This window comes from Lycium barbarum, chromosome 4, assembly GCF_019175385.1.
Source record: "Lycium barbarum isolate Lr01 chromosome 4, ASM1917538v2, whole genome shotgun sequence".
In the NCBI taxonomy this organism is placed as follows: Eukaryota; Viridiplantae; Streptophyta; class Magnoliopsida; order Solanales; family Solanaceae; genus Lycium; species Lycium barbarum.
In genome coordinates, this window is record NC_083340.1 from 16,514,099 (window position 1) to 16,540,850 (window position 26,752).

The 26,752-nt window shown below is 37.3% G+C and overlaps 1 protein-coding gene and 1 long non-coding RNA gene across 3 annotated transcripts; one reads left to right on the plus strand and one right to left on the minus strand.

Annotated features, from left to right (window-relative positions):
- The first annotated feature begins 1 nt into the window (after nt 1).
- Nucleotides 2-21,276, plus strand: LOC132635396 (uncharacterized). Of its 2 annotated transcripts, XR_009580505.1 has the most exons (5): nt 2-726; nt 1,390-1,446; nt 2,206-9,212; nt 20,237-20,293; nt 21,037-21,276. It is a non-coding gene; the product is annotated as an uncharacterized LOC132635396 (long non-coding RNA). The 2 variants fall into 2 exon arrangements; XR_009580504.1 differs by lacking the exon at nt 21,037-21,276 and having other exon boundaries at nt 20,237-20,757.
- On the minus strand, nt 12,267-16,602 carry LOC132636820 (uncharacterized). The gene is made up of 5 exons (XM_060353852.1): nt 16,447-16,602; nt 15,958-16,390; nt 14,966-15,853; nt 13,850-14,734; nt 12,267-13,072 (listed from the first exon to the last, which is right to left on the minus strand). Exons 1-5 carry the CDS (start codon nt 16,600-16,602, stop codon nt 12,267-12,269), a joined length of 3,168 nt encoding a protein of 1,055 aa, XP_060209835.1.
- Nucleotides 21,277-26,752: the final 5,476 nt, after the last annotated feature.

Genomic DNA, 26,752 nt, shown 5'->3' on the forward strand with positions numbered 1-26,752 from the left:
ATCTGCAAAAAATAATCTGTGGCTTCTCACATTTTTTTTCCCGTTAAGAGCTCCAAGAACAAATTCTAATGCTATCAAAGAATACAGATCAAAATCTTCAAGCAAATCAGAGATCTGTTGGAAATGAATTAAGATTGAAGCAGAATAATTCTTGGTATATGAGGTAAGAATTCTCCTCTACTAAATATATTTAAATTCGTTCAGGTCATAATTAAATTGTGAGACAGAAACTACGAAATTAATTACGGAGGTGAACGATTATGATTGGATTATTATGGGAGAGAAAGGAATTAAATAAAAAAATTTAGTGGACAAATGGTATGTTAACATGCACACCACGTATCCATGATTAGGGACAGCAAACTGACACCTTTCATGACATTTTGTTGGTGGCATGTTGAAGACAAATGATAAATGTATATATGTTAAAGTGAAGAGTGGACTCATGGTCCCTAATTAAAAAGTTGTGCTTGAAATCATTCCTTTCAAAAGGGATAATTCTCTTAAGAACGTATGGAGCAGCAAAATATATAGGAAGCAGCTATATACTTCATTTTTAAAGGCATGAAAAATGTACAAGTTACGTTGAAGCAACACAATACGGCAAACGACCTCGAGCCCTCGCCGACTACTTGATTTTGGCGTCGCTTTCCTCCGGTTGATAGCAAATCGGAGATTTCTTTGAAGTGAAGTTAGATGGAAGAAGATCATTTGTTGACATATAAGGTAAGAAATCCTCTCTCCTAGATGTATTTTAATTATCCGAGTCGTATCTACGTTGCTAGATGAAAGAATTACGAAAACTATATCGGGAATCGGATAAATTATTGTTGTTATCATACGGACTGTTTGGTGGTTATTATAAATTATTTAGTGAGCTGGAATATCGTGAAACGTGCTGTAGTTATTGTTATCCTGCTTGTTGTTATACAATGTATATACGAAAATAAAGAAGTGTATACAAGTATCGATATAGGAATTGATGGAATAAACGTGAACTTACGAATAGAATTGTCAATTGATATAGTTGGAGTTGTGGGCTATTTTTCTTGTTGTAAATATATGATATAAAGCCGGGATTTGTGGTAAATGATGTCCTTATCATATTGAGAATATTTTTAAGGTTAAGAAGAAAACATACGAAAAGGTGTCATGGAGTATACGGATTGTAATTCGAGCTTGTCGCTCGTTATAGAGTATTATGAAATTGTTATGGACATGCATGTTGTGTTTTTGGGATTTATTTGTTGTTGGGCTGATATACCAAATTGGGAGGTGCTAATGGTATAGAGGAGATGCTGCCCGTTTCGTTTTAGAATTAAGTCATCAATTAATATATATGATATGCGAAAGCCTTCTTAAGTCGCGTGCGTATTCTTACGATTATAGGTTTATCATATTAATTGTGGAAGTTCTTGGCTGGACTAAGCTCTTGAACGACGTAAGGTATGTGAAGTTAACCCTTATTTCTTTTTGACATGGTCTTTGTGAAATGAATAGACGATATATATACGATTCCAAAGAAATTCCTAATCCTAGAGCCACTAGGATGGCTAATGATCTTGATTCCCCTAACTTATATTTTTTTGTGTGTGTGTGTTTTGATATGTACATATGATTTCAAAGTTTCATTTTGATATAATCCACGGGGACATCCGAAAGGTATTTGATATGACTATTATTTGAAACTGCAAATGGTGGTTCGTGTTGACTATTCTATTGAGTCCTTGAAAATGTTTTAAATTGCATATAGTTTCTCACTACTCTGCTCGTGCATGCCTCAATATATCTTTCACCGAGTCCCGGGCCGGGTATGTTATCGTGCACAGTTTCACTGCATTGTTCACCGAGTCCCTCACTAGAGGGCCGGGTACGGTATATATATATATATATATATATATATATATATATATGATGATATGATGATACTATGACATGTTATGGCGGCCAGGAGGGCATATGATGACTTTATTCACCGAGTCCCTCACTAGAGGGCCGGGTACGGGATATATGTATATGATATACGATATTGACAAGCATGATTATGTTTCAAAGGTAAGTGTTTTGGTATTCTGAACATTGTACTTGTTTCCTGTACTCCTTATTTCAGTTATGATCCCTTTTACTGTATTTCATGCTTTACATGCTCAGTACATATTCCGTACTGACCCCCTTTCTTCGGGGGGCTGCGTTTCATGCCCGCAGGTGCAGATACTCACTTTGGTGATCCGCCAGCTTAGGATTTCCTTTCTGCTGTCTTGGAGAGCTCCGTCGTTCCGGAGCCTAGATTTTGGTACAGACTTACTGATATGTATATATATATGTTTTTGTCCGGGGGTACGACGGGGCCCTGTCCCGTCATATTGCACCGTTAAAAACTCTTAGAGGTCTGTAGACATGTATGTGGGTTGTATTCAGATGTGATCAGTTGTGTGTATTATCAGTATGCGTGTTCTATCGTTGTAGCAGCCTTGCCAGCTTGCATATATTGTCATGTTGTGGTAGCAGCCTTGTCGGCTTGCGTAGAATAATAATATATACAGTGGCAACCTCGTCGGTTTGCGTATGTCATTATGTTGTGATTGATTGAGGACCTATAGTATCAGTCCGATTATGTTTGACAGGTACATATGCGTGTCCAGCTTGGACACTAGTCATGGCCCACGGGGTTCGGTCATGACAAAAGTGGTATCAGAGCTGTTCGTCCTCGGAGTGTCTACAGACCGTGTCTAGTAGAGTCTTATTTATCGGTGTGTTGTGCACCACATCTATAAACAGGAAGCTACAGGACATTTAGGATGTCACCTTTCTTTCATATCTAAGATCGTGCGATAGAGCCCAGCCGTAGGAAATGAAATTCCTTGTACTAACCTTTGATTTCAGTTGAAGAACGACATCGACAGAAGGAAGCGACTGACGATATTGGAAGTTACAAAGTACACAGGTAAGTAACGGTACGAAGGAGGCATGTCGGATAAGGTAAGAATATTGAAATGTGATTGAAATGTAAAATTGGAGGATGAAAGAGAAGGTGGGCAGGAAAGTATAACAGAACAGATCGTTAAAGGATCAGGTACGTCTGGAGGTGTGATATGTGAGGTAAGTCCCGACACCTTTATACCTTTCACTTGAAGTTGGGAGCCCTGTGTGGCTATGATACGATATGATATATGTGTACATATGTTGGCCCTGTAAGGCATTGTTGGTATTTTCTGCGTGCAGGTTCTGGGATAGTAAGAAGTACAGAGGAAACTCTGTCCAAATTTTCCCAGAAATAGGAAAAAGGAAGAGAATGAGGTATACGTTCATAATATGTTTTGAAGGTTAATATATGAAAGGATGACAAGAAATGGAAGAGTATGAGTACAATAGTGGCACATGCAGGAACAAGGATAAAAAGAGGTGTTGCACAGAAGAAATACAATATAGAGATCATAATATAATGATACAGCACGTAGAAGAATAATAAAGGAAGTAAGGAAAAGTATGACAAATTATTGTGACATGATAATGGATGTGTGTTAAAATGAAATAATATAAAATACGTTTACTGTATATTAGTGTGTAAAATGATGTTATTAGTATGAACATAATGTGTAGTGTAGTCAAAAAGTTGTAAATATACAGAGAATAAGATAAAGAATTGAGGGAATATGACGCTGATGTAAGTGAATAATAAATATGATGGCCGTGGATTGTATAAGTGTCAAGAGATGATGATGAACATGGATGCTGGTATTATATAAATAAGATACACATGTGCAATAGCATATAACTAAGAATTACACGTTGTTTAATAATGGTGAGCTTTATAATGTGAAAAAGAAATGAATAATGGAAGAAAACATTAAGTAGAATGTAGTTGTTGAGAATAGTGTATGTTGAGAAGTAATACGTGAGAGTGGTAGGTGGGATAGTGTTGTATGTGGAAAGTATTGGTTGTGTATGATATCAAGTAATGAATATATCTATATAATAATAAAAAAAAACCATTAAGATTAACGTAGTGATAGATGTTACAACAAGGTAAAATGTGAATGAACAACAATAAATTTAAACAAAAATGAAGGGTACTAGAATAACAAAAGCAAAACTAGAATATATATTATAAAGTAGGACACAAACTAATTAACAGGAGTGAAAATAGTGCATAGAAAGTTGAAAAATTATGTGTAGGATTGCTAAAAAAACATGGAGGATGAAAAATATGATTGTGGAGTTAGAGTAACGATGTTTTGATGATAGAAGATTGTGGTCAATGATGTATATATTGCAATAATTAGTAAAAATGACAAATGGATTAATAATGTAAGTACATGTATTGCATAAGATGAAATGTAAGTATTAAAAAAAAATGTATATAAGAATGTACATGACAACAGTAAGAAAAACATTAGTGTTACAAAAATAGATAGATAATTTTTTAGTGTGAAAAAAATATGAGAAGAACATTAAAGGTTGTTATGTATGTAGTAAAATGATTTAATTTTGAAAAAAAAAAATTGACATAGAAAAATGAAGAAGTAGTATGAGGAACAATGATTAGTAACGGGGATAAAGAAAGGTGTCAATAGTGAAAGAAATACTAGAGAGAAAAGGGAGAAAAATAACTTATAAAGGATAGAAAGTGACAAAAAAAAAACATAGCAAATAAATAGATGTAATGATACGTGTAATAGTAGCAAGTAAATAAAGACGTAAAGATAGCAATTGATGAAAAGACTTATTATATAATGTTGATGATGAGATAGTGCAGAAATAATCGTAAGAAACATGATGCAGACTATAATAAAAAGGTGTTGGTGAAAAACAACAAAAATTAAGAATAGGATGAAAATTACTATAGAATATTAGATTTATGATATTGTTGACAATTACAGTAAAACAAACAGTGTATAGATAAGAGACGAGAACTAGAGAAGAGGAAAGAATACAGATATACAGTGTGTTAGATAGACAAAGTGACTTACAAACAAAATAGGGGTTGACAAAAAAAAAAATGGTTGATTTAATGTATGTGATATAAGGAACTAGAATAATGACAAAAGATAGTGAAAGAGACAGAAACTGAGAAAATGAAAGAAACAAAAAGCAAATGTAAGATGTTGACAAAAGAATGATATAAAGGAATAGAAATAATAGCTACATGAAAAGAATAATAACACAAGACAGAAATTGAAAAAGACGATATGGACGCATATGGAAGGAGGGAAATTTAGGTACAGAGATGCAAAGACAGAAAAGAGTATGCGAGCATCTATCCTACGGTGAAAGAGTTATAAACATTAGATAACAAAGATAAATTGGTCTTTGGCATTATGAGGTAATATGTCGAGCAGAGACGTAAAGACGAAATGGAAAAAGGTATGGACCGAAGGACGAGAGAGGGACGAAAAGTTCAAGGTAGTACTTCGTAAAGTAAGGCGAACTGTGAAATAAATTTGAAAAACGGGCATGTGACAGAAAAGAGGTATTTACCTCAATGTGATGATAAGGGTGCTATAGGAAAAACTACCTATATAAGTGTCACTCGATAGGAAAAAAACTACCTATATAAGTGATACGAGTATTTACTTCAAAAGAGTGCTCTCGAGAGATCCAGTACGGGACATGATTGACATGGGATTTAGAACCCCTTAAGATGATACATCATGTGTTGTAACTTTTGTTCAGATATAAGTTAAGCGAGAAGAGACACTCGAAGAGGATTCCAATGATAAGAGAAAGTTTCCTGACTATTACGTAATCACGAGATGGTAAGAGATGACATGGTATCAGTATGTCACACAGAATTCACATGGTTGATTTAATAATGCGGGTATAGGGTTAATGACTATACAAATAAGTTTACGGGGAGAAGTAACGATGAGGACAAAAGCTGTCTAGACTAACTGAGCAAGAGGAAAGACCGACGGGTTTAAATGTCAAGGAGGATCGTATTCGGAGAGTAACTCACTAATATCTTTTGGAAGCATATTCCCGAGGTGTCAAAGGAGTGTTACAACCGAGAGTCATTACTAAGAAGGGAACTCGTGTTCAACTATTCAAAAGGAATATTATAGGTGGTGCATGTCAGGAGATTAAAATGATGACTCCAAGAAGAAGGTACCCTGCGGACTATGCGACCTAAATAAAGAGTGGAAGTAGCTATAATATGACCACACTCTTTGGAAGTTGAATGATAACTAAAGTTCGGTGGAGAATGGTAGTAAATTAAGCAAGAAAAGGCACAATATGACAGAAGAGTAATTGATTCGTCATAAGATCACCATAACTAGTATATTTATACAGGGCAAGTTTAACATTCGAAGACGAATGTTCTAAAAGGGGGGAAGGATGTTACATCCCGTGTTTTCATACGTTGGAAAGCGTGCGAGTTAAATGACATTAGCAACTGAAACAAGGTTATTCCCCAAGCTTATAGGTGGTTAGAGTGATGGTACATATGGGTTGTAAATATTAGAAGATAAACAAATCGAAGAAAATTAAATTTCATTAAGGTTCAACCTTTATTTGAGGGAAATACAGTCCAAGCTATAATACCCCGTATTTTTGGACTAGGAAATTGAACCGTCCATCATGAGCAAATTTACCCGAGTTCGGAAATTTGGTTTTATTCAAGCATGCAAATCAAGAGCTCGGTGTATAAAAGGATGAAGTCCCGAAATAATTTAAGACGGAAAAAGTATGACAACGAGGACTGGAAATAATATTTGGTGTTTGTATAAAGAGGCTATGGACTAGAGTTATACCACATGATTATGATAATGAGTATATGAAGTGTGTTATAAGTGATCAATATTTAAGTGAATTGAGATCAAGAAATTAATTAGAATTGTGAGATAAATATTATTTGGCAAATGCCCTGTAAGTTATCGACATGTGGCAGCCAATATACATATACACGCGCATAAGATTTTTTTAAAAAAAAGGGTACAAGAGCATTTGTTCCTTAGCAATGTCGAAGAAGTAAAACATGGGTAGTTTTTATTTATTACAAATTGTGGGCCATCCCACATGGTCTTCATTGACCATTTCCGTACTTGAAATATTTAAAGGAAAATTTTTTGCCTTGGAAAGTTGAGAATGCTGCTGGTGACAACAAGGTTGGAAATTGATCACTAAAGCATGCCATGTTTCCACGTTTTGGTCTTATCACAGTGGAATTCTTATATTTTAAGTGGGTCCAAGATGAATAAGTCATTATTGGTGATTATCTAAACCTTTTCTTATCCTTTACATGGAAAATCTGCAAAAAACAATATGTGGCTTCTCACATTTTTTTTCCCGTTAAGAGCTCCCAGAACAAATTCTAATGCTATCAAAGAATACGAACCAAAATCTTCAAGCAAACCAGAGATCTGTTGGAAATGAATTAAGATTGAAGCAGAATAATTCTTGGTATATGAGGTAAGAATTCTCCTCTACTAGATATATTTAAATTCGTTCAGGTCATAGTTAAATTGTGAGACGGGAACTACGAAATTAATTACGAGGTGAATGATTATGATTGAATTATTATGGGAGAGAAAGGAATTAAATAAAAAATTTAGTGGACAAAGGGTATGTTAACATGCACACCACGTATCCATGATTAGGGACACCAAATTGACACCTTTCATGACATTTTGTTGGTGGCATGTTGGAGACAAATGATATGAACCCGCGACTTAAGTAGGGCAAAAAAAAAAAAAAAATTGAACCAAACTAGTACAAGAAAATCAAAAACCACATTAATAGATTTCACGCACGAATACCAAACTGCAAAAATTCACTTTGAGCCTTTCACGCAGAAAATTCGTGCGTGAAGAAGGTGCCCACACCATCTTTTCTTTTACTTGTTTTGGCATCTAGCTAGTAATTTCAATACTAGTTAAAGACCAAGAGTAGGATACCTCAATAGGCTTAGCTTCAAGGATTAAACGAAGTCTGTTCTCCTCCAAAAATGATAAACATTAAAAAGATTGCCGCGTAATTAAGTTTTAGAAACTTTAAAAATAAAAATTCTTTAAAGTTAACTATCCACATTGTCTTCTTTAATTTTATATATGACAAATTTACTCAAATGAGTACCTTATTATAGTTTTCTACCATTTGTAGCTATCTTTTTAAATATTACCATTTGTAGCTATATTTTAGCAAAATAGTGTATGTTTTCGCGTGTATTTGTTGTCAACAAATACATGAGAACACGGTAAAAACAATCAGGATCCTTGATTTTAGCATTTACCGGTAGAGCTATTAAATTAGATATTAATATATTTTTTTTGATGTATTTTAGTGATTTTTTTAATGTATTTCAGTGATTTTTTCTATGTATTTTACAAAAAAATAAAATTGATGTATTTCAACGGCTTTTTTTGATGTATTTCAAATATATTGTGTACATTCCAACTATATATGAAGCCAAATATATTCAAATTTCATGTATTTAAATGGATTTCAACAAATACATTCAGATACAAAGACAAAATTAACAAAAAATCCTACTGTTGGTCTTTAACTAGTATTGAAATTACTAGCTAGATGCCAAAACAAGTAAAAGAAAAGAAGAAAAAACTAACCCATATGGTTTGTTGGAATAATTAATATTGCTGTAAATTTGGAAATACGGACAATTGTGTAATTGTGATGAAACTAGCAGCAGATGTCAACTTTAACAAACAAAATGGGCAGGTAATAATTAACGTGTTGTTTTTGGCCAACTGTTTAACGGTTTCGTGGTCACCTGCTTCACGCACGAATTTCGTGTGTGAAAAGCCCAAAGTGCATTTTTGCAGTTTGGTCCTTTCACGCATGAAATTCGTGCGTGAAACCTATTAATGTGGTTTTTTTTTCTTGTACTAGTTTGGTTCAATTTTTTTTTTTGTGCTACTTAAGTCGCGGATTCCAAATGATATATGTATATATGTTAAAGTGAAGAGTGGGCTCACGGTCCCAAATTAAAAAGTTGTGCTTGAAATCATTCCTTTCAAAAGGGATAATTCTCTTAAGAACGTATGGAGCAGCAAAATATATAGGAAGCAACTATATACTTCATTTTTAAAGGCATGAAAAATGTACAAGTTACGTTGAAGCAACACAATACGGCAAACGACCTCGAGCCCTCGCCGACTACTTGATTTTGGCGTCGCTTTCCTCCGGTTGATAGCAAATCGGAGATTTCTTTGAAGTGAAGTTAGATGGAAGAAGATCATTTATTGACATATAAGGTAAGAAATCCTCTCTCCTAGATGTATTTGAATTATCCGAGTCGTATCTACGTTGATAGATGAAAGAATTACGAAAACTATATCGGGAATCGGATAAATTGTTGTTGTTATCATACGGACTGTTTGGTGGTTATTATAAATTATTTAGTGAGCTGGAATATCGTGAAACGTGTTGTAGTTATTGTTATCCTGCTTGTTGATATAGGAATTGATGGAATAAACGCGATGTAGCACCCCCCTTTGGGAGGACACCATTACGAAACAAAATGTCAATTTTACACTTACACCGTTTAGAAGGAACTTATGCCAAAAGATATTCACAAATATATTTAATAGCGGAAAAAGGCCCATGCGGAAAAATTTGGAAGTACGGCATTTTTTTTTTATTATTATTATTTGTGCGCTCCGAAAAAATTTCTTAGATAAAATACAATATCAGAGAACCATTTTAAAATAGTAATTCCCTTCTCAAATAGTCAACACATTTAAGAACTTCGCATTGAACTTTTATTTCCAAATCGACACGATTGCGGGTCCATACGGTACAGAAAACCCAAACTAGAGATTTTCACAAAACTAATATCATCCTTTGTACATAATTACAAGACAAAATACAAATTCAGTATATGGCATGACTTAGGTTAAAAACACACCCTAAAATAGCAAAATCAGTCACCAAGTTTAAGTTACAAGCACATGGTCTTGTTTTCCACAAGCCTTCAAAATTTCATACATAAGTGTCACACATGTATCATGTACAAGTCCCCAAAAAGTTTACAAAAACTAAATGCATATGCACATGTGATCTTCACTAAGGCTCCCAAAAGTATACTCCAAGTGGCCATCTTCATATCTCATCTGGCACATTACCTACGATAGAAAACAACTATCGCTAAGCATAAAGCTTAGTGGTGTATAAAATTTGGGCTTGGAGCCATTAAATTCTCCAATTCCCTTGTTCGCCGTAAGTGACTCAATAAGGTAACAATAAGCCCAAGTGCACAAGTATATCAAAGTATCGAATACAAACCTTGGAGAGTTTCAAAATATCATTACTAATATACTAAGGCTCAAGTATCAAGAAAGCTTATAATTCAATTCAAGAGAATTGTCAAATAATCAATTTCGCTCAATATGTACGTCATGCCATCACACTAAGCACGATCAATATCAAGACGGGCCGAAGCCCCGAAATCAAGAACGACCGAAGCCCATATCAAGAAGGGTTGTCACCCAATATCAAGAGAATCAAGAACCATGTTGAAAGTGGCTTTCCACTCGAACTCGAAAATGGACGAAAATCCATCGTCAAGACGAAATGTAAATCCAAAGTCAAGATGGGCAAGATCCGAATCGAGGGGCATGCCAATATCGATGACTAGTCACCATAACAAGAAGGACAAAGTCCCAACGAGAATGCAAATTGATCAAGCAATTCGTACAAGTGGGCGATTTAGCAAATGTTTTGCAATACTTGAGACAATAACCATACAATAACATAAGATGAAGAGTAAAGAAATAACTCATCAAGATACTTCAAAATTCCAGAAAAATAAAGATATTTTAAGTTCAAGTTTATACACAAACCTTGGCGTTTACCACACAACAAGTTCTACCACAACTCGAGGAGTTCAAATCATCTACGCCATAGACCAACCAAAGTCCACTTCGTCAAATAACTTCTCTTAGCTTGTACAAGAGCATATATACCTTAAATACACAATAAAATATCTACTTAAGTTCAAAAGTCCCAGCACATCACAACTAAACACGAAATCAACGAAAATCAGCCCAAACTATCAAAACAGAAATTCTGGACAACGCTACTGTCTTGTATTGTTGCTCAGTTTCGAAGGGGTAAATGGAAAAACTGGACTTTGTGTCCTCAATGAAAGTTGTAGATATATGTCTTAGGGTCTCATAGAAATTCGAATCACTCCTACAACAATTTTGTACAAAAATATATGCTCAAAATACTAACAGCAGTCCATGTAGGATGTTCAAAACAGAAATCTGGACAGCACCTCCCCCTGCACTTCATCACCCCTTTTCGATTAGCTAAATGCAAAACTGGGTTTTACGGCCTGAATGAAAGTTTTAGGTCTATGAAATAGCTTTCCAGAACATCTTGAAGCACTAAAAAAGGAGCTGTATACAAGGAGTTATGCTAAAAACACTAACAGCAGTCCCAATCCAAAAACGGGTTTGTATACAATATCTTCATACACTTTATTCTCCCAAATTCAAGAACAAGAACGTATCAACAACATCAATAACAACATCAACAATTATTATACATCATAACTCCATTAATTCCACCCATTTAAATCCAGCAAAACAACCCCCAATCCATAAATTGCAATAAGGCAACAAACGAGTTTATAATGTTATTTTCTCCGTTCTAATCCGTTAAAACTCCAAATAAACACTTTAATAACATAAAATAAATCTTATATATACGTTAGCAGTAGCACGAAATATCCTTCCCCAAGGTTAATATTTAGCTTAAAATGACGATGACAACTCGTTCTACACTTTTCTCTTCACGAGCTTTGGGATTCGGAGCTCAGATTTTGATCAAATCTTGATTTTTTTTCTCTCTACTCTCTTCTCTCTCTTTCTCTAGGAGGTTCTGGATATTCTTTGATCTGAAAATGGGGAATTGAGCTAAAAATATCCCTTAATGGGCTAAGGAGTTGGGCCTGACCCGACTTGGAATCGGATTGGGCCGAATTTTGCTGTCCAGCTTGACCTTTCTGCATTAAAATGTCCATAACTCTTTATCCAGATGTCACCTATAAGCCCATAATATATGGTTGCAAAGGTATGTTAATTATCTACAACTTTCATTTTATGAGTTTTCCCAAATTCTCAAATTTGGATGGGGTTACGACCTCCCGAAGTCAGATCACCCGAAACATAACTAAAAAACAAATATATATTTTTTTTCTTCTAAAAAAATATGAGGTGTTACTTTCAAAAAAGAAAATTTTGGGGTGTTACAACTCTCCCCCTCTTATGAAATTTGGTCCCGAAATTTACTTTATACTTACCTCAAAACAACTGTGGATATTGAATTCGCATATCCTCTTCTCGCTCCCAGGTAGCCTCTTTGCCAGAATGATTTCTCCAAAGGACTTTTACTAATGGAACTTTTTTGTTTCGAAGCTCTTTTGTCTCACGCGCCAAGATTTGGATGGGTTCTTCTTCGTATGTCAAGTCAGGGCTGACATCTATGGATTCAACAGGAAGAACATGAGATGGATCTGAGCGATATCTTCTAAGCATAGAAACATGGAAGACATTATGGATCCTATCCAACTCCGGTGGAAGAGCTAATTTATATGCAACTGGTCCAACCCGCTCTAGTACTTCATATGGCCCAATAAATCGAGGACTAAGTTTTCCTTTTTGGCCAAATCTCATAATCTTCTTCCATGGAGAAACCTTTAAAAATACTTTATCTCCCACTTGATGCTCAATTTCACGCCTTTTTAGATCAGCATAAGATTTTTGTCTATCCGAAGCAATTTTTAGACGATCCTTGATGACTTTTACTTTATTCTCAGTTCGTTGGACAATCTCAGGACCAACCAATTTCCTTTCACCGACTTCACTCCAACAAAGGGGAGTCCTACACTTTCTCCCATATAAGGCTTCGTAGGGAGGCATGCCAATACTTGATTGGTAGCTATTATTGTAAGCGAACTCTATCAATGCTAGGTGTCTATCCCAACTACCCTCAAATTCCATAATGCAAGCTCGAAGCATATCTTCCAAAATTTGAATCACCTTCTCGGACTGGCCGTCTGTCTGAGGATAGAAGGAAGCACTAAAGTTCAACCTAGTGCCCAAAGCTTCTTGCAAGCTAGTCCAGAATCTAGATGTATACCTTGGATCTCGATCAGATACAATAGAAACAGGGACACCATGTAGCCTCACAATCTCATTAACGTACAATTCTGCTAAACGTTCAAGTGGGTAATCCATTCTGATAGCCAAGAAATGAGCACTTTTGGTTAGCCTATCAACTATAACCCAAATTGCATCATGATTTCCTTGAGTGCGTGGAAGTCTGGAAACAAAGTCCATAGTTATTCTTTCCCATTTCCACTCAGGTATCGACAAGGGTTGTAACAACCCAGTTGGGACTTGATGCTCGGCCTTTACCTGTTGACAAACTAAACATCTAGAAATAAATTCCGCAATGTGTTTCTTCATACCATTCCACCAGTAGTGTTCTTTGATAGTTTGGTACATTTTAGTACCTCCAGGATGCATTGCGTACGGTGAAGTATGTGCTTCATTCAAAATTTCTTTTCTCAAGTTGTCATCTTTAGGGACACATAACCTGTTTTGATAAAGTAGAACACCATCCTCCCTTAATTTAAAATCAAGCTTTTCTCCAGTTTGAATTTTTTTGATCAATTTCACAAGCTTCTCGTCTAACTTCTGTGCTTCTTTCACTTGTTCAAGTAGAACTGGTTTGACTTGCAAACTAGCAGCAATAGAGCCATCAGAGTTAAATGCAAGACAAGCATTCATGTCTCTTAATTTAAGAAACAAAGGCAAGTGACTTAGAGATAAATTAGCAAGGGCTTTACGACTTAGAGCATCTGCTACCACATTGGCTTTACCCGGATGATAATCAATCGTGCAGTCATAATATTTAATGAGTTCAAGCCATCTACGTTGCCTCAAATTCAACTCTTTCTGTGTACCCAAGTACTTCAAACTCTTGTGATCAGTAAATATGTGACACTTTTCGCCATATAAGTAATGCCTCCAAATTTTCAAAGCAAACACTATGGCAGCGAGCTCAAGGTCATGAGTAGGATAGTTCAATTCATGTGTTTTCAATTTTCGGGAGGCATACGCAACCACTTTCCTTTCTTGCATCAGGACACAACCCAAACCATGATGAGAAGCATCACTATATATCACATATTCTTTTCTTTCCGTTGGTAGAGTAAGTATAAGAGCTTGTGTCAATAAGGATTTGAGGTTTTCAAAACTCTCCTGGCATTTGTCATCCCATACAAACTTGACATCCTTTCTCAAGATTTTAGTCAAAGGAGAGGCTATAATGGAGAAGCCTTTGACAAACCTTCTATAGTATCCCGCTAAGCCCAAGAAACTCCTTACTTCAGTTGGACTTTTAGGTGGTTTCCATTCGACAATAGCTTGAATCTTACTAGGATCCACCTTCACACCTTCCGCCGACACAATATGTCCCAGAAAAGCCACCTCACTAAGCCAAAATTCACATTTGGAAAGCTTAGCATAAAGCTTTTTCTCTTGCAAAGTTTGCAAAACAATTCGAAGGTGCTTTCTGTGGTCTTCACTATTCTTGGAATATATTAAGATATCATCTATAAAGACCACCACAAATTGATTAAGATAAGGCTTAAACACGCGATTCATCAGGTCCATGAATGCCGCAGGAGCATTCGTCAACCCAAATGGCATCACCAAAAAATCATAATGGCCATATCGAGTCCTAAAGGCAGTTTTAGGGACATCTTGTTCCCTTACCCGCAGTTGGTAATACCCAGACCTCAAGTCAATTTTTTAGAACACACTAGCACCTTTTAACTAGTCAAATAAATCATCAATCCTAGGCAGTGGATATCTGTTCTTAATTGTTACCTTGTTCAATTGTCGGTAATCAATGCAAAGCCTAAGAGTCCCATCTTTCTTTTTAACAAATAGAACAGGAGCTCCCCAGGGAGAAACACTCGGGCGAATAAAACCTTTCTCAAGGAGTTCTTGCAATTGATTTTTCAACTCCTTCAATTCTGCTGGAGCCATTCGATAAGGCGTTATAGAAATAGGAGTAGTTCCAGAAATAACCTCTATAGGAAATTCAACCTCCCTTTCCGGGGGCAGTCCGGGGAGATTTTCAGGGAAGACATCAGGAAATTCACACACCACTGGTATCTCCTTAAGGCTTGGAATTTCCAGGTGTGTATCAAATATATGAGCAAGATAAGCTTCGCAACCCTGTCTGATCATCTTCCTTGCCACAACCGCGGAGATAATATTAGATGTCAATGATCTTTCACCTTGAACAATGATGTGTGAAAGTGAAGGAGCTCTAAAGGTCACATGCTTCGACCTACAATCAACTAGCGCATGATATCTATAAAGCCAATCCATACCGATAATGACATCATAGTCTTGGAAAGGCATTTCAATCAAATCAGCATGGAAGACTAGATTTTGAATCACTAAGGGACAATCCCGATAGATTTGATCGCAAACGCCTTGTTGACCCAAAGGACTTTGGACAAGCACACCACAATCAAGTCTCACAGATTTCACGTTGTCAGGAAAAGCCAATGATGAGCAAACATAGGAATGTGTAGAACCAGGATCAAATAATGTAACAACACATAAGCCGAATAAGTGAAATTTACCAACAACCACATCTGCTCCATCTTGGTCATCCCTCTGTCTCATCGCATAAGGTCGTGCTGTAGCTCTTGACCCACTAGCTTGGTTGGCTCCACCTGCACCTGTTGCTTGTGTGTTTCTAGATCTTGCACCTCTATTACCTTGAGAGGGAGTGGTAAGAGGTTTTTGAATCGAGTCTTCCGTACGCGGAGAAGAAGTGGGGTTAGAATTAGGACAATCCTTCACTTTATGATCGAAGCTCCACAATTAAAACAAGCACCAGAAGCTCTCCTACAAGTACCAAAGTGATTCTTTCCACATTGTGCACAAGTGGGTATACGAGTCTTGCCTTGGCCATAGCTTGGAGTGCTGGCAGTAGAGGAACTTGATTTATTTTGCTTATGTTGGGCTAACTTGCGAACAGTATTAGCTTTGGAACTGTCAAACCTTCCCTTTTTTGATGGACCTCTTGAATCTGCATCAGCTTTCCTGAACTTGTGTTCATTTCTACTAGCTTGTTCCTTGTCGACCCTTTCCCAAGTGAGAGCAGCTGAAACTAATTTATAAAAGTTTTCATGTTGTAGGACCGCCACAGATTTTCTGATAGAATCATTCAAACCGTCTTCGAATCGCCTACACTTATCTTTTTCGTTATTAATAATACCCCCAACATAACGAGATAGCCTGAGAAACTTCTGTTGATATTCAGCGATAGACATACCCCCTTGCTCTAAATTTAAGAACTCTTTTTTCTTTGCATCATGATAAGCAGGTGGGACATACTTCATATGAAATTCTTTCACAAAATCATTCCAAGTATGGCATTCGGTACACTTACCCACCAATCATAGGCATCTTTTTGTAACAATGAGACAGCATACTTAAATTTGGCAGCGTCTGAACACTCTAATTGCTCAAAAACTATTTCAATCCGTTCCAACCACTGCTCGGCATCTGTAGGGTCAACAGTGCCTTCAAACTCAACTCCACCCATTTTTCTCATTTTCTCAAAGTTCATTTCAGTAGCGTCAGGCATTCTTCTAGCCATGTGACGAAAGAAATCAGCCATTTGTTGAAAAGGGGGATCAACAGCAGGAGCACTATGACTCATCTGGGGGTGTGGCCCAACTCTTGTACCCTGATTATTTCCCGCTTCAGATCCACTTGCACTAGGAGGATTAGAATCAGCAAAATGTTCTCCAACCCCTTCTTGTAGGTGAGGTTGGGCATTAGAGTTATTTAAACTCTCACGAGCGGCTTCCATAAGTCTATTAGAAGTAGAAGATGCCACGACTTGATTCCTACATAAGGGAAGATCACATTGCATTAGGGACATGTACATGATACATATGCGCTATATACAAAAAAAAAACATCTGACAAAAAGGAACAATATACCAACAAATCACAACAAAAGTCCTAGAATCACAAACCTAGGCTCTGATACTAACACTTGTAGCACCCCCCTTTGGGAGGACACCATTACGAAACAAAATGTCAATTTTACACTTACACCGTTTAGAAGGAACTTATGCCAAAAGATATTCACAAATATATTTAATAGCGGAAAAAGGCCCATGCGGAAAAATTTGGAAGTACGACATTTTATTTTTATTTTATTATTATTTGTGCGCTCCGAAAAAATTTCTTAGATAAAATACAATATCAGAGAACCATTTTTTAAATAGTAGTTCCCTTCTCAAATAGTCAACACATTTACGAACTTCGCATTGAACTTTTATTTCCAAATCGACACGATTGCGGGTCCATACGGTACACAAAACCCAAACTAGAGATTTTCACAAAACTAATATCATCCTTTGTACATAATTACAAGACAAAATACAAATTCAGTATATGACATGACTTGGGTTAAAAACACACCCTAAAATAGCTAAATTAGTCACCAAGTTTAAGTTACAAGCACATGGTCTTGTTTTCCACAAGCCTTCAAAATTTCATACATAAGTGCCACACATGTATCATGTACAAGTCCCCAAAAAGTTTACAAAAACTAAATGCATATGCACATGTGATATTCACTAAGGCTCCCAAAAGTATACTCCAAGTGACCATCTTCATATCTCATCTCGCACATTACCTATGATAGAAAACAACTATCGCTAAAGATAAAGCTTAGTGGTGTATAAACTTTGGGCTTGGAGCCATTAAATTCTCCAATTCCCTTGTTCGCCGTAAGTGACTCAATAAGGTAACAATAAGCCCAAGTGCACAAGTATATCAAAGTATCGAATACAAACCTTGGAGAGTTTCAAAATATCATTACTAATATATTAAGGCTCAAGTATCAAGAAAACTTATAATTCAATTCAAGAGAATTGTCAAATAATCAATTTCGCCCAATATGTACGTCATGCCATCACACTAAGCACAATCAATATCAAGACGGGCCGAAGGACCGAAATCAAGAAGGACCGAAGCCCATATCAAGAAGGGTCGTCACCCAATATCAAGAGAATCAAGAACCATGTTGAAAGTGGCTTTCCACTCGAACTCGAAAATGGACGAAAATCCATCGTCAAGACGAAATGTAAATCCAAAGTCAAGATGGGCAAGATCCGAATCAAGGGGCATGCCAATATCGATGACTAGTCACCATAACAAGAAGGATAAAGTCCCAACGAGAATGCAAAATGATCAAGCAATTCGTACAAGTGGGCGATTTAGCAAAAGTTTTGCAATACTTGAGACAATAACCATACAATAATATAAGATTAAGAGTAAAGAAATAACTCATCAAGATACTTCAAAATTCCAGAAAAATAAAGATATTTTAAGTTCAAGTTTATACACAAACCTTGGCGTTTTACCACACAACAAGTTCTACCACAACTCGAGGAGTTCAAATCATCTACGCCATAGACCAACCAAAGTCCACTTCGTCAAATAATTCCTCTTAGCTTGTACAAGAGCATATATACCTTAAATACACAATAAAATATCTACTTAAGTTCAAAAGTCCCAGCACATCACAACTAAACACGAAATCAACGAAAATCAGCCCAAACTATCAAAACAGAAATTCTGGACAACGCTATTGTCTTGTATTGTTGCTCAGTTTCGAAGGGGTAAATGGAAAAACTGAACTTTGTGTCCTCAATGAAAGTTGTAGATATATGTCTTAGGGTATCATCGAAATTCGAATCACTCCTACAACAATTTTGTACAAAAAGATATGCTCAAAATACTAACAGCAGTCCATGTAGGATGTTCAAAACAGAAATCTGGACAGCACCTCCCCCTGCACTTCATCACCCCTTTTCTAGTAGCTAAATGCAAAACTGGGTTTTACGGCCTGAATGAAAGTTTTAGGTCTATGAAATAGCTTTCCAGAACATCTTGAAGCACCCAAACGGAGCTGTATACAAGGAGTTATGGTAAAAACACTAACAACAGTCCCAATCCAAAAACGGGTTTGTATACAATATCTTCATACACTTTATTCTCCCAAATTCAAGAACAAGAACTTATCAACAACATCAATAAAAACATCAACAATTATTATACATCATAACTCCATTAATTCCACCCATTTAAATCCAGCAAAACAGCCCCCAATCCATAAATTGCAATAAGGCAACAAACGAGTTTATAATGCTATTTTCTCCGCTCTAATCCTTTAAAACTCCAAATAAACACTTTAATAACATAAAATAAATCTTATCTTTTTCGTTGCAATAAGGCACGAAATATCCTTCCCCAAGGTCAATATTTAGCTTAAAATGACGATGATAACTCGTTCTACACTTTTCTCTTCACGAGCTTTGGGATTCGGAGCTCAGATTTTGATCAAATCTTGGTTTTTTTTTTCTCTCTACTCTCTTCTCTCTCTTTCTCTAGGAGGTTTTGGATATTCTTTGATCTGAAAATGGGGAATGGAGCTAAAAATATCCCTTAATGGGCTAAGGAGTTGGGCCTGACCCGACTTGGAATCGGGTTGGGCCGAATTTTGCTGTCCAGCTTGACCTTTCTGCATTAAAATGTCATAACTCTTTATCCAGATGTCACCTATAAGCCCATAATATATGGTTGGAAAGGTATGTTAATTATCTACAACTTTCATTTTATGAGTTTTTCCAAATTCCCAAATTCGGATGGGGTTACGACCTCCCGAAGTCAGATCACCCGAAACATAACTAAACAAAAAAAAAAAATCTTCTAAAAAAAATTTGAGGTGTTACTTTCAAAAAAGAAAGTTTTGGGGTGTTACACGCGAACTTACGAATAGAATTGTCAATTGATATAGTTGGAGTTGTGGGCTTTTTTTCTTGTTGTAAATATATGATATAAAACCGGGATTTGTGGTAAATGATGTCCTTATCATATTGAGAATATTTTTAAGGTTAAGAAGAAAACATACGAAAAGGTGCCATGGAGTATACGTATTATAATTCGAGATTGTCGCTCGTTATAGAGTATTATGAAATTGTTATGGACATGCATGTTGTATTTTTGGGATTTATTTGTTTTTGGGCTAATCTACCAAATTGGGAGGTACTAATGGTATAGAGGAGATGCTGCCCGTTTCGTTTTAGAATTAAGTGATCAATTAATATATATGATATGCGAAAGCCTTCTTAAGTCACGTGCGTATTCTTACGATTATAGGTTTATCATATTAATTGTGGAAGTTCTTGGCTGGACTAAGCTCTTGAACGACGTAAGGTATGTGAAGTTAACCCTTATTTCTTTTTGGCATGGTCTTTGTGAAATGAATAGACGATATATATACGATTCCAAAGAAATTCCTAATCCTAGAGCCACTAGGATGGCTAATGATCTTGATTCCCCTAACTTATATTTTTTTTTGTGTGTGTTTTGATATGTACATATGATTTCAAAGTTTCATTTTGATATAATCCACGGGGACATCCGAAAGGTATTTGATATGACTATTATTTGAAACTGCAAATGGTGGTTCGTGTTGACTATTCTATTGAGTCCTTGAAAATGTTTTAAATTGCATATAGTTTCTCACTACTCTGCTCGTGCATGCCTCAATATATCTTTCACCGAGTCCCGGGCCGGGTATGTTATCGTGCACAGTTTCACTGCATTGTTCACCGAGTCCCTCACTAGAGGGCCGGGTACGGTATATATATATATATATATATATGATGATATGATGATACTATTACATGTTATGGCGTCCAGGAGGGCATATGATGACTTTATTCACCGAGTCCCTCACTAGAGGGCCGGGTACGGGATATATGTATATGATATACGATATTGACAAGCATAATTATGTTTCAAAGGCAAGTGTTTTGGTATTCTGAACATTATACTTGTTTCCTGTACTCTTTATTTCAGTTATGATCCCTTTTACTGTATTTCATGTTTTACATGCTCAGTACATATTCCGTACTGACCCCCTTTCTTCGGGGGGCTGCGTTTCATGCCCGCAGGTGCAGATACTCGCTTTGGTGATCCACTAGCTTAGGATTTCCTTTCTGCTGTCTTAGAGAGCTCCGTCGTTCCGGAGCCTAGATTTTGGTACAGACTTACTGATATGTATATATATATGTTTTTGTCCGGGGGTACGACGGGGCCCTGTCCCGTCATATTGCACCATTAAAACTCTTAGAGGTCTGTAGACATGTATGTGGGTTGTATTCAGATATGATCAGTTGTGTGTATTATCAGTATGCATGTTCTATCGTTGTAGCAGCCTTGCCGGCTTGCATATATTGTCATGTTGTGGTAGCAGCCTTGTCGACTTGCGTAGAATAATAATATATACAGTGGCAGCCTCGTCGGCTTGCGTATGTCATTATGTTGTGATTGATTGAGGACCTATAGTATCAGTCCGATTATGTTTGACAGGTACATATGGGTGTCCAGCTCGGACACTAGTCATGGCCCACGGGGTTGGGTCGTGACATAATGAATAAATATAGAGAGAGTGGATCCCCCTGCCTGATCCCCCTTGAGGGATGGAAGAACTCAGAAGGTTTACCATTGACAATAACAAAAGTGCTAGTGGTTGTGATGCAATTCATGATCAGTGAGGTGAGATTAGGAGGAAAATTGAGTTCGTTCAGAGAGTTATAAATACAAGATCATTCTAGTCTATCGAAGGCTTTTTCTAAGTCTAGCTTCGGCATCATCTTCTTTTTAGTGTTAGTAGACTTTCTAAAAGAGTGGATGGCTTCTTAGACAATGATGGCATTGTCGACTGCTCTTCTACCAGTAATGAAGCTACATTGTTTAGGGCTGATGATTTTATTAAGGAAGGGTCTAATCCTATTGACAATAATTTTTGTAGCTAATGTTACAAAGGCTTATAGGTCTTTCGTTGGATATGTTAGAGGGGTTCTTAATCTTAGGGATGAGGGTAATAAGGGTACTATTAATTTCAGGGGGTATCTTAGAATGAGAGAAACTGTCAAAGCAAATGATTGAGATAGCTTGCTTGGTTTCAGTCCATAATTTTTGGAAGAACACAGGGTGAAGTCCATCATGTCCAGGTGTTTTGAGAGGTTTGAAGGAATGGGGTGCTCTGTGGATCTCTTCCCAACTTAGAGTTTGATTAAGGGTGTGATAGTCAGATTCGATAAAAGCATTAGGGGGTCTGTGAGTAATATGGAGAGGTCTACTAGTGAGAAAATCAGTAGTATAAGTGTCTTTGAAGTGGTGGAGAATGATACGAGAGATTGTGACTATATCATAAGTCCAGTTCCCCACCGAGTCAGTTAGGCCAAAGATCCTATTTTTCCTATGTCTTTGGATTGTGTATAAGTGGAAGAACTTAGTGTTTGCATCTCCATCATTTAGCCATTGCACTCTAGATTTAAGTTTCCAGAAATCTTCCTCTTCCTTGAGGGTATTGTTATATTCGAGGATGAGAGTTTCTTCCAGGTCATATTGGTAATTTCCTTTGTAATGGGGGTCCATTTTCTATAGCCCTTCTATTCTTGCGAGAAGGTCTTTTTTTTTCTTAAAAATGTTCTCAAAAGTTTCTTTGTTCCAATCAGTCATATGTTTAGTAAAGTTGGTCAGGGCGGGTGAATAGATAGAGTTAGGGTGCCAATGTTAATTGACAACGGCTTTAAAGTCAGGGTGTCTAAGCCATATGGTTTCAAACCGAAAGATATTAGTAGGTTTTTCGATGTTAAGGAGGATAGTTCAATGGTCAGAGTGCGTACGGGGTAAATGAGTAACGGTGTTATCAGGGAATAACTTTAACTAATCAGGGTTGGCTAGGAAACTATCTAGACGTTTTAGAATAATGCGGCTCCTACCTTTTCGTTTATTAGTCCAAGTATAGTTACTACCTATGAACCCTAAGTCTACCATGTCAATACTATTTAAATAGTCCAAAAACGTGTTAGCTCTAATTAAATTAATCGGGTTTCCCCCAAATTTTCCATTGGCGGAAGTAATTTCATTAAAGTCCCCACATAGTAACCAAGGCACAGTGCTTTGTCGGCCTATGGCGGACAGATTATTCGAAAGTACTTTCCTATTAGCAAAAGTGGTACTAGCATAGACCAAGAATAGTAGCCATTTTCGGGAGGTAGGGCTTACCTGGATGTTGACATGGATCTCCTGGTCAATTATGGCAACAGGGCTGACTACAAGCTATTCACTTTTCCACATAAAAGCTACTCCACCCGAGTAGCCATTTCCACTGATTTCAAATGAGTCAGTAAATTTAACCAGATTCACCAAATTGAATGGTCCCCCATGCGCGTCTCTGTGAAGCAGATAACATTAGGGGTTAGGGTTATGCCATTAGGCAATTGCTTTGAGATTCCTTTGAAACTCTTGATTGTTACAACCCATACAATTCCATAAAAGAACCTTCGTCTGGGGATTGTTTGGGTTGATCGAACCACTCCCTTGAGTCATTGTTCTTTACAGATGGGCCAATAACGGATGCACAGGTGTTTTCATCATTGGCAGATCTTCGATGGTTAAAGTTGGTATCAACAATATCCTATATTTGTGGAGCAGGATATATGGGTAATTCCTTATGTTCATTGCTATTCGTAGAGTCTCCAGTGGGATAGTGACAAGGAACCTTCTTTTCTCGTTTTCGTGGAGCGTCAGTGATAGTGATTCGATCAACTCCACACTCTGCACAATCTAAGCAAAGATGTTTCTGGCCCGTTCGTTGTTGAAAGTGAAAGGGTGGGGTGTTTCCTCCTCGTGGTCTATAGGGAATAATGGCTGTACCAGCTGAGGGACAACTTGGTCTTCTTCTTCTAGGTCAAAGTTCTCCGGTAATGGTAGTAGCGGCTCCAGGTTGGACTCCACTCTGGTTTCCTCTATTAGTTGTGGAATAGATGAGCTGGATGAGTTCCTTGGTTGGTGTGAGATTTGGTAGAGTTCTATCACTAGCTCGTCCCTGTTCTCCATTGTTGTTGAGTGGTTGTTCCCCTGAGTAATGGGATTGAACAGGCTGAGATGGTAGAGAAGTTCCAGCGCACCTATTTCCTATACTTGGAGAAGCTCCATTGTTTGTTGAGTTTGCATTTGAGAGTACAAACCCTGGTTGATTATGTTTATTAACAGTTGGGTGTTTTGCAAGAAAATCAGTGCATGTTATTGTAGTAGTTCCAGGTTCCAAAGTCAAGCCGATATTTACCTTGCCACCGCTCGGGAAGTCTGCAGATGAGCATCCTCTGGGTTGGCATACGCGAATGGGAACTGAATTGGCGAGTAATAGTAGGTTTAGTGACTGATGAGAACTTCTATTGGGAGGAAGGTTGCTTGAATATAGTAAGTTGTGGTTGGGCTGTGGATTTGGAGGTCGGTTGTTTGAGATGGGTGTTCGGTGTCGTAATACAGTTGACGGTAGTTTCTCAGGCAGTTGTCTCTGTTGTGGTGGTGGTGGTATCGTCGATGGTCATGTGGTGGAAATCGTCTCGGCATTGTTGGTGTTTGGTGAAGGTAAGAATGGTTGTGAGGCGTGAGAGGTGGTGATTCCAGCATTTGGGTTTGGGTGGTAGTGTAATAAGGTGATGGTATCGTGTGGGGAAAGGGAAGGGTCAGTGACTGATTCAGGTTTTTTGATTGATGGAGGGTGGCCATAATGGCACTCTATCTGATGCATGGCCTCGGGAAGGGAAAAGGATGAGTCGGCAAATTATTGACAGTTTTCCCCAATTTGGTTTTGTCAGGAGTCATAATTGGGGTACTAGGTATATTTCCACTTATGAAGTGGAAGAGTTTGAGTTTTTGGGTTGTAGTGTTGCTAAAAGGTTGGGATCTAATTTAATTCCTCGGTGACTTTTGGTGGGAGTAACGAGGTTTTTTTGGAAGTAGGGGTCCGCATATTGGATGCATTAAGTGCATCTGATTGACATTCTTTGCCATTGTGACTTGTGGGTACTATGCCAGTGGTATCTTCTTTTTCTTTTTGATATCCACTTTTTTCTTTTTGTTTTTTTTCAGTTGTGTTTTTGTTATTGGTTGTTGTCCGTGGTAGATCATGTGTATGGATTAATTTTTGGTAAGTCACTGGCGATGTGGCTATTTTTTGTGTTGGTGTTTTTTGTGGAGAAGCCTCTATTTTTGGTTTGTCCCTGATGGGATTAGGTGAGTGTCAGAGGTAGCTTCTTTCTTGAATTTAGGTGACGTTGGTTTTTTTTCCTGGATTGAGTGGGGTGGGATAATAGTGTGTGGTGATCTGGTAGCTTGGGAGTGGTCAAATTTATTGATTAGATGTGTGATAGAAGTACCTTTTGCTGTTGCCTTTAATATATGGTTCTCACTGGATACTGGGACATGCTACATGCACGTGGGTTCATGTTTGGGTTTTCAGTGTCACTACCCAACCAGAGGGCCATGACTGGTACCCGGTGCTAATCCACCCGGACACCTCTTAACGTACATTCACATTTACATCTAGGTGAGCCACATAGCTTAATCATACTTTTTATCCATCATTCATACTAATCTCATTGGGCAATAATACATTTGTATCACCATCAACAACTATGCCCATATCAATGTACATAAGCCGACGAAGCTATCAAAATGATATACAAAATATAAGCCGACAAGGCTAAAGACATCTAACCATATACACATGTCTACAAGCCTCTAAGAAGAGTATGCCACATCATATAGGCGGGACAGGACCCCGCCTTGCCCATAAGTATGTACACAAAAGAATAGATACCAAAAGTTGTAGCTCCGAATGAAATGGAGCTCCTCTACGTAGTTCCTGAGTAATAAAGCTATGGATCAAGCCTGTCTCCCTAGCCACCTGCGGGCATGACACAACGTCCACAAACAAAAGAATGTCAGTACGAAGAATATACTGAGTATGTAAAGCATAATCAACATCATTGTCGAAGCATAATAGACAACATAAGAAATAGCATAAGATGGGAGGTAGCAGAACCTTCGTCATAAACACTTACTTGCCTTTCATAGGGACCTTTTATTTCTAATGCGTGTTTGTGTACATACACATGCACATATCCATACATCCATATCTGTATCCGTATTCGTATCCATATTCATATACATTTTCATATTCATATTCATATTCATAATCGTATTCATATTCGTATTCATAGCATACCCGACCATGAAGGATCGGTGTTTCACATACCCGGCCATGGCAAGGCTCGGTGATTATACATACCTGGCCCTACCAAGGCTCAGGGTCATCCATACCCAACTACAGTGGTGTGCGCGCAATACATATCATACCCGGCCATATAAGCTCGGTGTTACATAATAGTCATACATAGACACACATATATATGAGCTCATACGCATCTTTGACATCATTACTATCATCGTTTTATTACATCTATCCTTAGAGGATCACTCGTCGCATAAGGATTTTAGTAGAATCATAAACATAACGAGAATCATGAGCTTAGTAGCTTTAAAGATAGAATCATTTGGAGGACATCATAGGCTCATGAAAGAATAGATATATGGCCAAGGAACCATGCCTTATTGAAAGAAGGGTTAGCCTTACATACCTTTTAGTTCAGCTATTCTATCGCTTAAACGTTCTCCTTCAATGCTCATGTTTCTACCTTCATTAGAGTTATACTAACATTAGCTAATCGATCATATGAACGTGCTCAACTAAAGCTAGAGAAAATTGGGCAGCATTTCCTTTGTCTATACAACTTTCCCCATATCATATAT